This window comes from Phoenix dactylifera, unplaced genomic scaffold (assembly GCF_009389715.1).
Source record: "Phoenix dactylifera cultivar Barhee BC4 unplaced genomic scaffold, palm_55x_up_171113_PBpolish2nd_filt_p 001197F, whole genome shotgun sequence".
NCBI classification, from domain to species: Eukaryota; Viridiplantae; Streptophyta; class Magnoliopsida; order Arecales; family Arecaceae; genus Phoenix; species Phoenix dactylifera.
In genome coordinates this window covers 89,198-107,651 of record NW_024068533.1, presented here as the reverse complement: position 1 = coordinate 107,651, position 18,454 = coordinate 89,198, and the positions used below count along the sequence as shown (strand labels likewise).

The following is an 18,454-nucleotide window of genomic DNA, read 5'->3' as shown; positions in this document are numbered from 1 at the left end:
ATCAAAAGTTGATGCTGGATTGAAGCAATCAATCAAAAAGTCATCTATAAATGAATTGACAACAGAACAAATCCTATATGCAAAATATAACCCGCATAAGGACACTTGGAACTTCAGATTAAATTTTTCAGGTACAATAGATGGAGCTGGTAGGATTAAGAAGAGTGTATCCAACTGATACATGAAAACGTAACTATACATAAGAAGATGCTTCTCAGAAGACAACTAAAAGATAGCAACATAACATTTTCAAAGCAAAGGCCATCTTGCAACCCATATAAGCGATCAAAGAAAAAGACCCTTCAGAAACAATACAAAGCTATAGCAGAAAATGGCAATGAGATGCACCACCTGCAACTTGATCCTTGTAAGAGACAAGTAGTTCAAGTGTTGCTTTAAAGATACGTTCGAAAGCTTCCCCTGGTAACTGGTCCGCAGGGAGGCCAAGAAGTGAAGTCAATCCTAGGGAGCAAACTTTTTTATCATGTTCTCTGCAATTATAAGAGGATGTTGATGTCCAGCCGGAAGGCAAAAGATGACATATAAAGAAAACTTATAAAGAAAAGAGCATAGGAGAAGGAAGAGCTAGTAATCTTACCTTTTAAAATTAGCACGTAAACCACTCTTTTTAACTTGTTGTAGCATCTGGAACCAGAGATTGAAAACTTCTGTTGCAACCCCAAGCTTATGCAAAATCCCAAGTGTCAAGGAGGCATTGTAATAAAGAGCATCTGCAATCTGCAGCATAAACAAGATTTTATAATAAAGAAGGCATAGAAAACTGAAAATGCCAAATAACATCAAATCCAAACTTAATGACATAAAGTAGTTTAACTTTAGAGTGGATAAAGGAGAAAGCAGAGAGGATAGCAGATAGAATTTTAGCACTCCCATCTCTCTCTGCTGACCCAAAGATTGATTTTGATGATCACAAAACCTTGAAGTATAATTACTAATGTTTGTGTTGCAAGAAGAAAGATAATTTGTTTTGCAAGGAACATAGCAAGTTGGAAAAATACAAGAAGGCCTCAAAAGCTCTCAAGAAAAGTTGGAAGAAAGCCACACTTCATTGGCCCAAGTTTCAAGTTCAAAGAATTCAAGTTGGAGTAGCAAATTGAAAGAAAAATTCAAAAGAACAGTCGTCGAGTCGACTCCTGGAAGTTCAGAGTCGACTTTGACACTCTGGAGTTTCAAGGAACAATGCTCGAGTCGACTCCTACTGTTCACGAGCCAACTCCCACAGAAAAAGACAGAGATTTGATTTTCAGCGCTACAGTGCTCGAGTCGACTCCAGCTACAATGCCAGGCAGACTCCTATTCACGAGTCGACTCCTACTTCAGCCGAGTCGACTCGAGAACGCTGAGAGGCATAACGGCTAGTTATTTCTCAACTCCAACGGCTCTATTTTTGTCTCTAACGGCTAGATCTTTGTTTCCACGTCATCCAAAGCTATAAAATCAAGAGGAGAGCTATGGGAGAACTTAAGAAAGTGGGAGAGAACACATAGGAAAGATATTTCAAGAAAAACCTCCCAAAAGTACAAAAGGGTCATTCAAAGCAAAAGAGAGAAGAAGAGCATCCGAGTGAATCCCAAAGCTTCCTCTCCAACTGTGTGCTGTCTCAGTGATCCTCTACCTCGAGCGAAATCAGAAGAGGATCAAGTAAAGAAGAAGCCGAGTTCCTTCATCTACAAAACTTGTTTGAGGACTTCTTCTCTTTACTCTATTTGTTTATATTTGTTTATATTTGTTATATCTGCTTGTTTGAGAAGCTTGTATTTGTTTTAAACTCCTATTCTGACATCTTGTAACTTGATTCAATCAAGGAATTGAATCAAGGGGTTAAGGGTTGTTGGTGAGCCAGTGAAAACCAACATTGTAGGTTGTAGTTGGTAATCCGGAAAAAAACAACTGGGTTGGATTGTGAGCTCGTGAAAACAGTCGGATTGGTTCTAGTCGGTGAGCCTGTGAAAACCGACCGAGTTCATTGTGATCTCGTGAAAACAACAAGTTAGGTTGTGAGCTTGTAAAACAACCGGCTGTAATCTGAGGGATTATAGTGAAATTCCCAAGAGATCTTGGGAAATGGATGTAGGTGCTGGGGTGCACCGAACCACTATATATCTTTGTGTCTGTGATGCCTTATCTCTTGTGTTTCATGCCTTAAATTCATGCTTGATTGTGTAATATCTCTAGCTTTGTTTCCTATAGATTTATAAGTGATTGTTTAGAACTTGCTTAGCTTCCACTCTATTCTTACCATTCACATAGATTAAAATTGATCATACAACTATAAGTTAATTTTAGATCAATTGCACCCTAAAGCCATAGTATAATTGCTCTAGCCTAATTTTCCACTGCTTTACTTGTAATTGCCTAGAGCTTAAGTAAATAACATCTTATCATTCTGCTGCATTCAATTCAAAGTTAATTAGGGAACATAATTTTTGAAAAACCTAATTCACCCCCCCTCTTGGGTTGTCACCTTGGGCAACAAGTGGTATCAGAGCAGGTGCTCTAAGGTTAATTGTTAATTTCACGATCAAGAGCCAAAGATCATGACAACTTAGATAGTTTTCTAAGAGAGGAACAATTAATTGATAGACCTCCACTATTTAATGGCATAAACTACACACATTGGAAAGCACGCATGCGCATTTTCATTCAAGCACATGACTATGATTTATGGAGTATCATAGTCAATGGTCCACACATAAACACTAATCATGATAAGGGAATGGCTCAGCAAAATACAAAAGCCATGAATATTCCATATTGTGCATTAGATGATAGTGAACTTAATAACATATCTTTTTGCATAACTGCTAAGAAAATCTGGAATATGCTTGAAGTTAAATATGAATGCACTCACATTTTTAGTGAATCTGAAACTAGCTCTGAAGAAGAACAGCAAACTGAAATTGAAAATTTTTGCTTTGTGGGACATGAAGATGAGGTATGTACTAGAACACAAAGTGATTTCTCATTCAAAGATGAAGTACATGCCGAAACTCAATCTGATTTTATATTTGATGAACTTCATGATGCCTTTTCTGATTTGTATTTAAAATATAAGAAACTTATTTGTAAGAACAAGAACTTGAAGAATGAAAATCAAATCCTAATAGATGAAAAACTAAAACTAACTAATAAAACTGAAATCTTAATTGAGAAAAATAAAGAACTAAAAAGCCAACTTCTCACTAAAAGCCATGATAAACTTAAGAAAAACAATGAATTGTTTTCAGAAGATAACAGAAGATTAACTAAAGAAGTTGACAAATTAAAACCTGTTGTTGAAATATTTACTTTGAGCTCTGAAAAGTTGAACCTAATGATAAATAATCAAAGAGCTGAATTTGATAAAGTTGAATTGGGATATCAACCTTGGTATACCCAAAAAAATTTCAAGAATATGTTTGTTAAAACAGTTTCTAATTATTTTAAAATAGATTCTTATAATGCTGATAAACAGGAACAAAAGCTATGCAAAATCTCTTCTGTTGTTCCTAAATCTGTACATTACAAATTAGATGAATCTAAAAGGCAAAAACAGAAAACTGAAGGTTTATCTACTACTCATGTTAAATCTATGTTAAATTTAATAAGAGGATGTAGAAATACACTCCTCGTAATCCTAAAATCTGCAAACCTATGGACAAAATAACTATTAAGAAAATATGGGTTCCTAAAGGAACAATAATAGCTAACCTGCAAGGACCCAAAAGAGCTTAGGTTCCTAAGTTGAAAACTTGAATATTTTCTGCAGGTGTCTAGCACTCAAGGCTCCAACAAAAGATGTTAATTTGGATATTGGATGCTCTAGACATATATTAAAAAATGAAACTTAAAATATACTTAAGAAAAGTAATTGAAATGAAAAGAATAATAAAATTAGTAATCCTTGCATCTCATCATCCTCTTTACCTTAGTATCTGATTAAAACATAAATTGCAGGTATTAATCAATTTTGTGATATAGGTAATATTTTTAAAAATATAATCAAATCACTTCATTTTATAGTATGCTTTACTTACTGTTGGATAAGTTGCTAAATGATTAATCAATTTATTAAGAATAACTCTATGAATTTTCTATATGCTTGATTGAGAGTTTTTCTCCATGGCATTATCTTTTATTGGTCATAGACATGAGAATGTATACTTGGTATGCCTTTGAATATATGCACTATGAATACCAAGACTAAATAAACCACTTTTGGCATATAAAATCAACTCATGCTAGTATGTACTTAACCTCAAAAGACCTGTCATTGGCTTACTTAGATTAATTTCTATAAGGTCAAAGTTTGCTATGCATGTCATCTAGGAAAACAAACTAGAATCATTTCTAAATCTGAAAAACATTGTTTCCACCTCATAGTCTTTGAAAATTCTCCACGAACTTATTTGGATCTCTAGAATTGTGAACCTAGGAGATACGTTTCTTGATTTTGTAATTGTGGATGATTTCTCAAAGTTAACGTTGGTTTTGTTCTTGGTACTTAAATTGAAATATTTTCTGCATTGGCACAAACTCACAAAAAGGGTTCAAATGAAAAAGGTTTGCAAACTGTGAAAATAAAGAAGTATCATGGCATAGTTTTGAAAACCAATTTCTTGTTAAGTTTTGCACAGAAAATAATATTGAATACAATTGTTTCTGTACCAAGAACACCATAAGTAAAATAGGGTTAATAGAATTTTTGAAGAAATGAAAAAGACAATGTTGTATGATAGTCATCTACTTAAATGATTTCTGTTAAAAGCTATCATCACTGCTTGTCATACATATAGTTTCTATTAGATCTATTTTTGATAAAAACTTCTTTTGATCTTCTGAAAAATAGAAAATGAACTATAGCATATCTTTCATATTTTTCAGTTGTACATGTTATGTTTGATATGTTCTTATGAAAATAATGCCAAATCTGATAAAGATATTCCTATCTTTGGATATCATTCATCAAGCAATGCATATAGAATATTCAATGAAAAGATCCTAGTTGTAGAATATCAATTCATTTTATTCTTTATGAGACTAATGATCTTTCATCAAGACACTAAAATCAAATTATATATGTATATGGCTAATCTTTTTGCTTACATATAACAATCTTAAACTTGAACAAGATTATAATTAGTCAAGTTAAACTAAATCATTTTTGAAAGAGATAAAATTTGAAACCTTGCCAATAAAATCTGAAAACTTGTTTATAATTAGAACCAAATTGAGTTTTTCAGAAATGCACTTAATGAAGAAAAATTGGTGATTACTAAAAGATTTAATCAAGAAAAGATGAAATAGATCTTGATGAATTTCTTGCATGATTAGAAGTAAAGATCACCATTATCATTTGCTTGCTTTATGAGCTTTATATTTTGTCAAATGAATGAGTAGAATACACTCCTATGTGGTTATTTCATTAAAAAAGATCTATGTAAAATGACCACCTTATTTGAAAACACTCATTACAAATATGATAAAGCAATATGTGATTTGGAACAAGCACCAAAAGCATGATATAAAAGCTTGAGTAACTTTTTGATAGAAAGTAATAGTGATAAAACTATGCATCAAAAAGAAGAATTTGTGATATCCTATTTACTCAAAGTATACATTGATGACATCATTTTTGGTTTTACTAATGAAGATTTTACTAAGCTCTTGCAAGGTGAGTTTGAAATATATATGATGAATGAGTTAACATTTTCTCTCAAACTCCAAATTAAGACAAACAAGAAAGGAGATCTTCATTGACCAAAGTTAGTCCACAAGAAAACTCTTATAGAAAATTGGCATGAAGAAAGTATGTCTATAACCTCATCTTGTAGAATTTGAAAAGGATGAACAATGTAGATCTATTGTTTTAAAGTTGTATTGAAGCATGATAGAATAATTATTTTATCATACAGCTAGTAGACCAGATTGTATGCTCATTATATGCCCTTGTGCAAGACTTCAATCTAACTCTAATGAATCATATTTTATTGATAACAAATAAATCATAATCAGAATTTTGATAGAAACAACTGACAATTAGATTAAAACTTAATTTGTGATCTTTTGAGCATAATAAGAATTTTGTTTGCATGATATATACTTATGTGTTATGAAGCATATTAGATTATTTCTTTATTTCTGCTCTTTCATGTAAATTACTTGAGAATAACAAAAAGAGAGAGAGAGATTAAAAAAAATGAACATTATTCAAGGGAAATAAAATCTAAGTAAAGGCAAATACTCCAATCTTAAGGAAAAGCAAAACAAGCATAATATATTCGGCACATTTGTGAGAATTGTGTGAGCATTCTTTTGGAAGGGATAAGATCCGTAATTAATTACACACAAACAGGAAAAGTTTGAAGCGAACATTTTAACCTTTTTATATTGCTCATCATAGGGATGGTGCCAATGGAGAGGCTAGTGATAGTACCCGGCACTATTTGATCCAACAATTTGGTGTAGGGTGTATTAGGGACGGCACAAGAGGGAGGCCAGTGGTAGTACCTCGTGCCCCTTCCAACTCCACCGGATAAGGAGCAAATAGAGTATTGAGCATAAGAAAGTAAAAACGAAAAACAAAATCAAAATGTTCATTAATTGGTTAAGAAAAGAAATTCAAAAAAAAATGAGAAAATGAATGACAAAGTAAATGAAAGTATATAAGAAGAATCAAGTCAAGTTTTAATTACTTGAAAACACACCTTAAGGATGAAATCAGTGCATAATTATATAAGAAAAGTTTATTTGAAAAGAATTGATTTTGATCCATGACATACTTGTTATGTTTTGCATTCTTTGAATTATATATTTTCAATATTCAGTTTGAAATGCTCCATGCTTGAATAATTTGATTGAAACATGCTTCTACCAATAGCAAATTTATTTTTCTTTTTATGAAACTCATAATTTGAAATAGGCTTTAACTTTGTACACAAGTCTTTGCTTCACCTTTGACTTCGAAATAACTTGTGTTCCAAAGCCTAATGAAAATTGTTTTCACTTGCATTCCATACTCATCAATGATATTTTGGATTTCTCTTGTACTCTTTTGATTAAAAAAATTTTCTTATTAAATCGGTTCCAATGCTTGAATATTTGAAAAATTACATAAGAATTTTTCTAAAAGTATTTTTGAAAGAAATTTTAGATTTGTCGTTCATGATCACCTTTGAAATCTGAAAGTTGAATATATTTACAAAAAGAAGAAGAAAAGGATACTTCTATTTTAATGAATATCTTCTGAAAAAATAAAAGAAAAGGATAATCTGAATTTGCAAATTAGGCAGAATGAATTGATTATAATTTATCTTTCAACTTACCTAATATTGGTACATAATGTCCTAATACTTGTTAAAATATCCTCCATTTTGTACCGAAACTCAATATTAAATACAAAGATTCTGAATGTGCTCTAATGTGTTTGAAATATGTGTTTTCAATCTTAATAATTTATGATGAGCTACGATGTAGAAGATGCATATCTCAAATTATAATCCTGAAAGCTTTCTTGAAAATTTTTTATGAAGTTCAGAATCTGATTTTGTATAAAAGCTTAAACTTAATTTAAAAATGCTTATATCATTACATCTTTGTAACCTTAGTTATATGCTTCAAGGATCGCATCATTTAGGAGAATAACTCAATATGATTCCTAAATGAAAATTTTAACTTAAGAAAAATAGAATTAATTTTGATGTCTTGGTTGATTGCTCCGATACGCATCTGAAACATATCATTTCTTATTTTTAAAGTGTACTAAAATTGGTCTAAATGATGTATTTTTCAATGATCTTGATTCTAAATATATGATTTTATTTTGATATTAAAAAGATTCATTGTGTTTCATGTATACATTGATGTCTATGAGTAAGAAATTAAATTCTATAAACATTCACTTGAATGATCTTCTATCCCTTTCTGCATGATTGTTGCTTCCATCACTAAAAGAAAGCTATTTTTAAAAGAGAGTGAATGCTCCTAAAGCTAGAAACATTTCAGCTCACTCAAATGACTCTTAAAAGAAAGAAAATGTAATTGCTTTTGAAAGAAATTGACCTTCAAATGAATTATTTTCTGATTAATATTTCAGTACATTTTCTCAAAAATTAATAGGAAGCATAACTTGTTCTTGAAAGATGAAAAAGAGTGATTGCTATAAATTTTGAAAAACTCTAGATCACTTTACATTCTTGATATCATAAAATTTCAGTTTTATTTACGCTTATCATTAAAATCTGAAATTTAATAAGAAAAGAATGATTAAAGAAGAATGCATCTTTTGAGGGGAGCTTTAGACATATCAATCTCTCTAGATTTTGCATCTTATTCAAAAGTCACCATCATATGATGCATACCTTGAATATTTTATGCATTGATTTTGATGAATCTCCTTGTGTTGCCATTACCTGTCTTAGTTATATATAGCCTATACTTTGAGTTTAATTCTATAAAGCATTTATTATCTCAAATGAATATGATTTGATACTTGCAAATATGCTCTCAATGGGTTAAGGTGAAAATATGCTGAAATTTGTAGAAAACATATTTTCAAGATTAACAATTTGAATGTTTTATTGAAAATTATCTTCAAATTCTAAACTCTTAAATGGAATGCTTAATTAATGGGGAGAAAAAAAATTTCAGAGGGAGAGATCATATGAAACTTAAGCGCATAAATCCATAACTAAAGGAGAGAGAAAGAATACTAAATGAGAAGTGATCCTAATACTCTCTAATATGTATCATCTGAAATTTAAATCTGAAAATCTTTATGTTATTTGGTTAGTATATCTTATACATCAACCATGAACCAAATTGCAATTCAAACAGTTGATCTTAAGTGCCTCTAATTTAATAAAAAAGGGGGAGAAAAATAAAAGTAAAAAAATAGCTTGGAACGTAATGTTTTATGTCTGATTCATGATCATTGTTGTCGATATCTGAAAAGTATGAATAGATCTCAAGAGGCTTACATAAATGAAAAAAATGAATGTTCTTAAAAACTAAATCAATAAAGGATACTCTATGTAAATTTGGCAAAGGACTTTTAGTATGCTTTTAATGTCTAATTGGTATCAATTTAAGCAGATTTTTGGTATCAAACTTTATGCTTCATTGAATATCTTTTGAAAGTTGAATTTTCATTTGTACTTAATTGGTAAATCATTTGTTGTGAAGAATTTCACCTGTCTTAGTACCAGAAATTTTCATTGGAATCTACTAATGAGTTCTTATTGGCTTGCACTTTAGAGTTTTAATCCTGTGCCAATTCATTTTAATTGATTTTAATGTTATTCTCTTTAACGGAGTAAAAGAAAGTCTTTAAAAGAGCTCTAAAAGAACCTTCAAAGCTTTGAATTTTATGTATGTTCTAAGATATATCATAAATTGCATGAATTCGTATTTTGGTACTTGTGCCCGAATGCTTTTATTATCATAAAAGAACTTTAGAGTCATTAAGAATCGATGATCCAACATGATGGTATATTTTTCAAGTATATAAGTTTTGATCTTATACTCTGAAAATTAATTAGATTGCACTCATATTGTTAAATACTTAATATATTGGGCAAAAGATCTTAAATGACCAAACTTTCATACTTGTTATTAAAGATCTTTCCCAAAAAAAAAAGATTAGATTTTCATTCGTGCTTTCTTTGAATATCATTCTTGACATTCCTTGAATTAACTTGAAAAAGATTCCACCTGCACTTGATTTGAAAACTATCTTTGGAATCTATATTTAAAGGTTTCTTTTGGTTCGTATCTCAAATGTATTATTCTTAAAGCCAAACTTTTCATTCTTGATTCTGATGACATTCTTAAAGCCAAATAATTTCGAGTTTATTCTTTTTGAAAGAGGGGTAAAAGAACTTTAAAAGAATGTTAAAATTATCAAATTCAATGTGATCTCATTTAAATTTGCTCTGAAATCATTGTAATTGGCTCTGATACATGCTCATTAATTTTGTTCTGACATTATTGCCTTGAGTTATATCATTCATATTCTTGCAATAATTCCACATGCATTGACTGAAAACCAGAGTACAATAAGGGAGAGAAATATCTAAGTTTAGTTTATTACTTTGCGCTTAATGTTTTATTATTTTGCAACCTTTTTGATGTTGTCAAAAAGAGGAAGAAATATCTGAGTATATGCTCATAATGTTTTATGTGTTGATTATGTTAAGTTGATTAAATCTAAAACATTATCATGAAGTATGTTTTAAATATGCATGTTTTCTACTTCATGCAACTTAGCTATACATTAGTTCTATAACACAATCTATTTTATATTGCATATACTCCAAGTTCTATCATCATCAAAAAGGGGGAGATTGTTGACCCAAAGATTGATTTTGATGATCACAAAACCTTAAAGTATAATTACTAATGTGTGTTGCAAGAAGAAAGATAATTTGTTTTGCAAGGAACATAGCAAGTTGGAAAAATACAAGGCCTCAAAAGCTCTCAAGAAAAGTTGGAAGAAAGCCACACTTCATTGGCCCAAGTTTCAAGTTCAAAGGATTCAAGTTGGAGTAACAAATTCAAAGAAAAATTCAAAAGAACAGTCCTCGAGTCGACTACTAGAAGTTCAGAGTCGACTTTGGAGTTTCAAGGAACAGTGCTCGAGTCGACTCCTACTGTTCACGAACCGACTCTCGTAGAAAAAGACAGAGAGTTGATTTTCAGCGCTACAGTGCTCGAGTCGACTCCTATTCACGAGTCGACTCGAGAACGCTGGAAGGCATAACGGCTAGTTTTTTCTCAACTCCAATGGCTCTATTTTTGTCTCTAACGGCTAGATCTTTGTTCCCACGCCATCCAAAGCTATAAAATCAAGGAAAGAGCTAGGGGAGAAGTTAAGGAAGTGAGAGAGAACACATAGGGAAGATATTTCAAAGAGATTTCAAGAGAAACCTTCCAAAAGCACAAAAGGGCCATTCAAAGCAAAAGAGAGAAAAGAGCATCCGAGTGAATCCCAAAGCTTCCTCTCCAACTGTGTGCTGCCTCAGTAATCCTCTACCTCGTGCGAAATCAGAAGAGGGTCAAGTAAAGAAGAAGCTTCTTCTCTTTACTCTATTTGTTTATATTTGTTATATCTGCTTGTTTGAAAAGCTTGTATTTATTTTAAACTCCTATTCTGACATCTTGTAACTTGATTCAATCAAGGGATTGAATCAAGGGGTTAAGGGTTGTTGGTGAGCCAGTGAAAACCAACGTTGTAGGTTGTAGTTGGTAATCCGGAAAAAACCAACTGGGTTGGATTGTGAGCCCGTGAAAACAGTCGGATTGGTTCTAGTTAGTGAGCCTGTGAAAACCAACCGAGTTCGTTGTGATCTCGTAAAACAACCGGCTGTAATCTGAGGGATTATAGTGAAATTCCCAAGAGATCTTGGAAAGTGGATGTAAGTGCTGGGGTGCACCGAACCACTATACATCTTTGTATTTGTGATGCCTTATCTCTTGTGTTTCATGCCTTACATTCATACTTGATTGTGTAATATCTCTAGCTTTGTTTCCTATAGATTTATAAGTGATTGTTTAGAACTTGCTTAGCTTATACTCTATTCTTACCATTCACATAGATTAAAATTGATCATACAACTATAAGTTAATTTTAGATCAATTGCACCCTAAAGCCATAGTATAATTGCTCTAGCTTATTTTTCCACTGCTTTACTTGTAATTGCCTAGAGCTTAAGTAAATAACATCTTATCATTCCGCTGCATTCAATTCAAAGTTAATTAGGGAACATAATTTTTAGAAAATCCAATTCACCCTCCCTCTTGGGTTGTCACCTCGGGCAACACTCTCTCTCTCTCTGGTGTTTGGATTATGCCATGTTGGGCTGGATTGGTTCACCATTCCAAGTAAACATCCAATCAAAAAGGATCACCTAAGCCTTGCCAGATCACCCAGGCAGGTGTCCAAAAGGGTACTTGTTCGCATGCTAGGTCTCCTGGGCAGGCCACACCTACCAGCCTAGCTGAGCACCCATGATAACTATGCTCATAGTCAAATTAGCTACTAAACTTGTAGCCATCAACGATTATATACAGAATAAGCATGTATGATTGGTTTCTTAATTTACTCACAGTTACCATAATTGAGAAAGAAAATGCTTGTCACTATGGTTGGCTAGCTATAAGACACCAAAGCTAAAAGTTTATGTGCCAGATAAATTATCCACCATGTCAGATTTACGATAATATGCTATCAGCATGACCATAAGAACATAAAAACAAGCTAGGAACTTAAGAACGCCAACATCTCAAATACACTCTTACCACTTGTATTAATAAACATTTTAAGAATGGCTTTTCTGCTTGTCGCAATCGATCAATTGTAATCCTGAGATATGCCTCAACCCATTGATCCACTTGACCTTTGCAATTATGGAATACTACTTCAATAAGCTTTGGTGCAGGCTCAATATCAGTATCTTCAATGTTTTTGTCCGACATAATCTGCATAATGCATAATACATAGGTTTTGTAATCGATTTGCATCAAAAAACAAAATCTTTACTTCATAAAATATTTGTTCAGATCGAGTATAAACAGCAAGTAGAATCAATGTTTTCAAGATGGCTATAAATTATCTGGATCTCATCTTTGGATCAGTATCAGTTTGGATCAAAATATCTAGATCTGTATCATGGATCAAAAGATCCAGCTTGAGCATGAATCATATGGAAGTCCATATTATATAATTTGTTGGACTATGCAGATTTTAGAATCACTTATTTGTCTCTAATAAGCCTAAGCACAAAAAGTTAGCAAGCTTGATAGGGATTGACTTATAAAGACAGAAAAAGAAGTTTTGCAGTTAAGTTTCAATCAAATATCAAAATTTGCATATATTTACAACCACCTGCTAAAATGCAATTCCCTTCTTCCCAAAATATCCTACCTGAAATGATACTTGAATTGGCAGCTAGACAAGATGTTTGTACCATGAGACATGCCCTATATAGTTTATGATGGTGGAAACTAATAATCATATGTGTGGCTTTTAATTCTTCATCAATCTAATTATAATTGACTCATTTTCCTATTTTCAAATTATATTATACATTTTAAATTCTTGAAGAAATTATAAAATCAATCTTACAGTCTGCAATTTAATCTACAAGGGATCCAATCTAACAGCCTCCATGATTTATTAATTGCAACTGATCTCGACAACGTTTAGAATTTATTAATTTTATATTGGAAACAAATTTGATGGGATTAGACTTCTGATATTCATGGTTATGTGGAGAAGAACAGAAAAGAAATTCCAGGAAGACAGAAATTTAAAAAAAAAAGGTAATATGACTCACAGATGAAAGTATATTCCACAAGCTTTGCTGGTAGTCAGGATCTTTGCATGTTAGAAAATGTGCAGTCCCCCTGGATATGTAGTTGTCCAGTGGAACAAGAATATCTACATGAAAATAACCCTGTAAGATCTAAAGGTGCATTTAAAAATGGAAGAAAAAGAAATGCCGGAAGACTTCTGTCAAAAATATTGCTAGTTGAAATTTGAACATTCAAGTTAACACTCAAAGCATATAACGAATTAAGAAAGAAAGCAATTAAATGCAAGTAAACTTTGTACATATCTGCTTTTCTTAGATGGAACTATATGAACATAAAATGTAAGCCAAGCGGGTTTCAAATTTCATTATGAAAAATAACAAAAAAAAAATTCTTAGAAATAATCATAACAATCAAACCAATTAAGCAACACTAGAAAAGAAACAGATTCCCACATATGCAGATACCTGTTGAAAAATAACTTGATGGAATGTACAGTCCATGTAATCCAATAACTAGTTCATGACAGAAGAACTAATCATGTCCATTCCCATATTTCTCATCCATCTACTTTTCCTTCTCATCATCCTCCATCTCCTCGGCAGTAAGAAAGCAGCCATTTTGAAGGTTTGCCTTCTCCAAGGATTCAAAGCAAGGTTCGCCGTATTGACCGTACCGACGTACCGGTGCAGAACCGAGCCAAACCGGTATTGTACCGAAAGTGCCACAGTGTGCGGCACTTAGCGCGTGGCTTTAGCCACGCACTATCTTCCATGAAGAACACCCTGTAGCGGTGCGAACCGGCTCGGTTCGCACCGGTACAGGCCATGAACCAATCCGTTCTGATACAGATTGGGTCGGTACTGATTGCTCGGTTTGCACCAGTACAGGCCATGAATCAATCCATTCTGATACAGATTGGGTCGGTACTGATTTCAATAGCCGTATCGTACCGGTGCCTGTCGGTACCGGTACGGTACGGGCTGTACCGTACCGGTCGGTTCAGCAAACCATTTCAAACCAAAAAGCACGAAGACTATTGGTAGAGTCAGACAAACAGTTATTCAAATCTTCTATTCTGCCAGCAACTTATTTTTAATTTTGTCTTTTCTGTTAAAAATCAGAGTCATCACCGGTCCTTGCTCTGCCCAAAAACTTTAGCCTCCAAACTCCCTTCCACTCCTAAGCGCTCAAAACCTCAAGAACATTTGCATTCTTTCCTTCACAGCAAAACACCCATGACATATCGAACACAAATCTGGATAGTGAGCCTCATTTATCTAAAAATGCAATAAGTTTCAGTTCTCTTTATAATCCCATCCAATTCATTACTTGAAATTATATGAACTTTATAATGGTCTCATCAATGCTTTGTTGATATAAGTTAACATCTCCTTCAGAGTAGGTCCGCTGTGCCGATCATACCGACGTACCGGTGGGCACCGGTACCCTACCGAACCGATACTGTACCGGTTCGGCTGGTTCGGGCCAAAAGCTAAAAAAAATTTGAGGTCGGTACGAGCCGGTCGGTACCGGGCCGGTACGAGGCCGGTACTGACCGATACGGGTTGCGAATAGTCGGAACCGAAAAATATAGCTGTACCGTACCAGCCCGTTTCGACCCGTACCGATCGGTACGGTAGACCATGCTTCAGACACAACACTTGAATAGAGGCAACCAAGCATCCACTGCAAGAAACAGATCCAACTTCCTCCCTAATGGGAGAACAACACCTTAATTCCTCTTCACAGAAAGTATAATAATCCCCATTATTGTGCATAATATTCATTACATATTTTGGTTCATTATATAAATTACCAGGGATTTATTGATCTATATCCAAGACAAAGTTCTTAGCTGATACATGCTCCGTTTTCTTATAAATGCTGACTTGATAAACTCAGATCAGGAAGCAATACTTATTTACAGATAAAGAAAAAGTGCAAAGAATTCTAGGATTGGCAAATATGGCTGAATTTTTGTTTGGTTTCTCAAAATGTAAAAACATTTTTCCCTAAGTTCAGAAGATGACATATAATCCAACTCATGGATTCAAAAATAGTGAAGGGCATGTATATCAAGAAACTTCAGAGGAGCAACGTGGCCAAAGGACATCTCACAATAACCAATTACAACGTGTTTGAGAAGAGGTAGATTAGGGCATCAGGCTTTGGCTAAAAGTTCGAAACGGAGACAGGCCTACATGCGCTCCATAATGACTAGCTCCAATTACATCAGATTCGACGTATGTAACACAAGAAATAAACATTTATTTCAATGGCATTCTCATATTTTTTTAATATCGCATGCATTTAACAAAATGCAATCACGTGTTATTAAAATTTCACTAGTTATACTTCCTAGTGGATACCATGCATCTTTTACTTAACCCATCCCAACCAGAACAAAAATATTCCAGCAAATCAAAACAATTTTGAAATGACTCCTTGTGAAGAATTCAATGAATTCACTTAGCAAAAGTTATGAAATTTTTTTAAGAAGTTATATTTTTATAATCAATTGTAATCTACAAATCAAGATTTAAAAAGAAACTAAGCAAGATTTAGCATAACCAGCATAACAGAAAATCATCAAGTATATTACCATGGAAAGTCCATAAATTGTATATTCAAAATACATAACATATATGGAACATAAAATAAGATGCCAACATCAGCATGCAGGAATTTTAATAGAAATCCTGCTCCACTAAGCAGAACCCTTTACCCCATTGAAGAGAGAAACAGTTTTGTCAACAATGAGAGTATAGAAACTTCAGAAAATATAAACAACGGCAATGAGTTCATTGCGATGTATACACTTACTTTCAAAGTAATCAATAGCCCAATCATTAAGAGCATCCACCATCAAAGGCCAAAGACTCCACATCTCCAATGAAATTGTTGGAGAGAAAAACGTCACGTAGGAGACAATTTCCAAAACTTCTTCAAAAACATCTGCCATGCATAATAAAGAGTATAATAAAAGAAAAATAAGATTACCCTAAAAGGATGAAGCAAACTTTCAGATAGAGTTGAAGGAAGACAACAAGAGAAAATAAGTTCATAAATAGGATGCAAGCTTTCTGGAAGGAGTTCCAATTGGCAAAACTGAAGTGAAGCTTATACATCAGATAAAGCGATAATGGCATGCACATAACATGAAAATATTAGATATCCTTACCAAATAATATCCACAATGCTTAACAAGACTGACAAAACAGTCAGTAGTGGCAACTAAAGTAGACAATCAACCATTAAGAAAACAATATCTATTTAGCAAATATTAAAAAATATGCACAAGAAACAAGTTAGATCTAAATAAAAGGAAGTTAATAGAGGGGAGGCTTATTACTCAAGCACATATAGACATACCTTCTATTACATAAACCAATATATGATTCCAAGCTCAAATACCAACAATGCTGGTCACAAGCCATTATAGAAAATGTGGAGGGTTTGTCAAGTTAACAGCCTACCATCAAAATGAATGAACAACCTAATCGAAATGAGTGTGATTAAAAGCCACAATACATATGGGACAAGGTTGGTTAACAATTCTTGTTAAAAACTATCTAGATTGCAGAAGCTGACCTCAGCTAGAAGTGCCAACACTTGTCACATTTTTCCGGGGTGTCATTTAGGGGAATCTTAATATCAAGTGATGTGCACTTTAAGCACAATAACAAAAGTTACCATTATTATTTATCAACACGAGTACCTAAAAACAAATCTTAGGTAACCTTAAATATATCTAAGGAATAACTTATACAATGCCTGTTCTATAACTTTGTATTTTAGACATCATATATATATATATATCTTCTTTCTCGTTCAATTTTCCATTTCTGGATAAGCATCAAAACGATAGATGTATGTATATGTATATGTATTATAAACATATACATGTGTGTGCAACACCTGAGGACAGTTAGACAATCAGCACCCATTCCAAATGAGCAAGTAAAATGACGACGAAACAGATTGTTAGCAGCACCAGATAGGTTTGTCAATTTATGGTTCAAATTGTGTTGAATTCTTTAAGCTGACTAATATGCGTAGATTTGGTTCCTCACTATGACATATACATGGAGGTTTAAATCCATAGCCAAAAAGATGTAAGATGATTAATGAAATTACCTATATTATTTTGGAAGAAGGGTATGAACACAAAGCCAACAGGTAGAGGGTTGTGTCACACTTTGGCCTTTGAGCTGGAAGAGTCTGCAAGTCACAATTGGAGAGTGAACAAGTGTAAGTGGTGTAAACCATCAAGAGAATCAGATCATTTTGGACACTTGAAATTGTCCAAAACTACAGGTAAAGTTAGGGGTGCAAATGGGTCGGGTCGATCCGACCTGATTTCTTATTCAGGTTCTAATTTTGGACCCAGACCCGACCCAATTGAAAATCGGTTCAGGTCCGCGGTTACAATTTTTAACCCAACAGGTCATTCGGGTTGGGTCGGGTCGGGTCCAGATGGGTTTGGATCCGGATCGGGTCCGGACTTCGTTTTCTCTTTAAAAGTTTTCCTACAACCATCCCATCATCATTAAGGGCAACATGACATTTCGCCACGTGTCATATGACGATCGGCTGTTGCTGCTGCTTCACCATTTAACGATGGAAGGAAGAGGTCTCAGAGGATGGGAGGAGTCCTCCACCTCTATAAAGAAGTAAAAAACCCATTCCTCTCCTCCTCTCCTTTGTTGTTGCTGTTGTCTCCATGCCATTGTTGCTGCAGGTATGCCGAGAGGCTGACGCAGTCCTTTATCCCCACCGTGGCACCCTTGGGCCACCTCAACGCAGGCAAAAATCAAGGACATCCCCCTCCACTACCTCTCATTCCTTCCGTCGTCCACCTCAGCTCCCTAGTCATCAATCGGACGGTTGGCGGGCGGCGGAGGGGACAGGATAAGGAGGCGGCGACTACTCCTGGGTAGTCGCCTCAGTCGGACTTAAATTTTCTTTCCTTCTTCAAGTTAGATAGGGGTAGAGAACGAAATGAGAGAGAGAGAAGAGACCAAGGGGAATAGAAGCGGAGGAGTCTCAAATGTGTCTTCCTTTGGGACAATGACGCAGCCCTCATAAAACCGCACCACCACAACCCTCTCTCTCCGGGGATTTACAACAACCCAGATGC

General features: G+C 33.9%; 1 protein-coding gene across 1 annotated transcript in view; it reads right to left on the bottom strand.

The window, feature by feature from the left end:
• LOC103698335 (importin beta-like SAD2) overlaps positions 1–18,454 on the bottom strand; it is a 78,582-nt gene that overhangs the window by 4,763 nt on the left and 55,365 nt on the right. Inside the window, 5 exon segments of the mRNA XM_039121730.1 lie at positions 352–491; positions 599–738; positions 12,298–12,477; positions 13,335–13,438; positions 16,138–16,269. Of these exon segments, the coding sequence (XP_038977658.1) occupies positions 352–491; positions 599–738; positions 12,298–12,477; positions 13,335–13,438; positions 16,138–16,269 (696 nt within the window).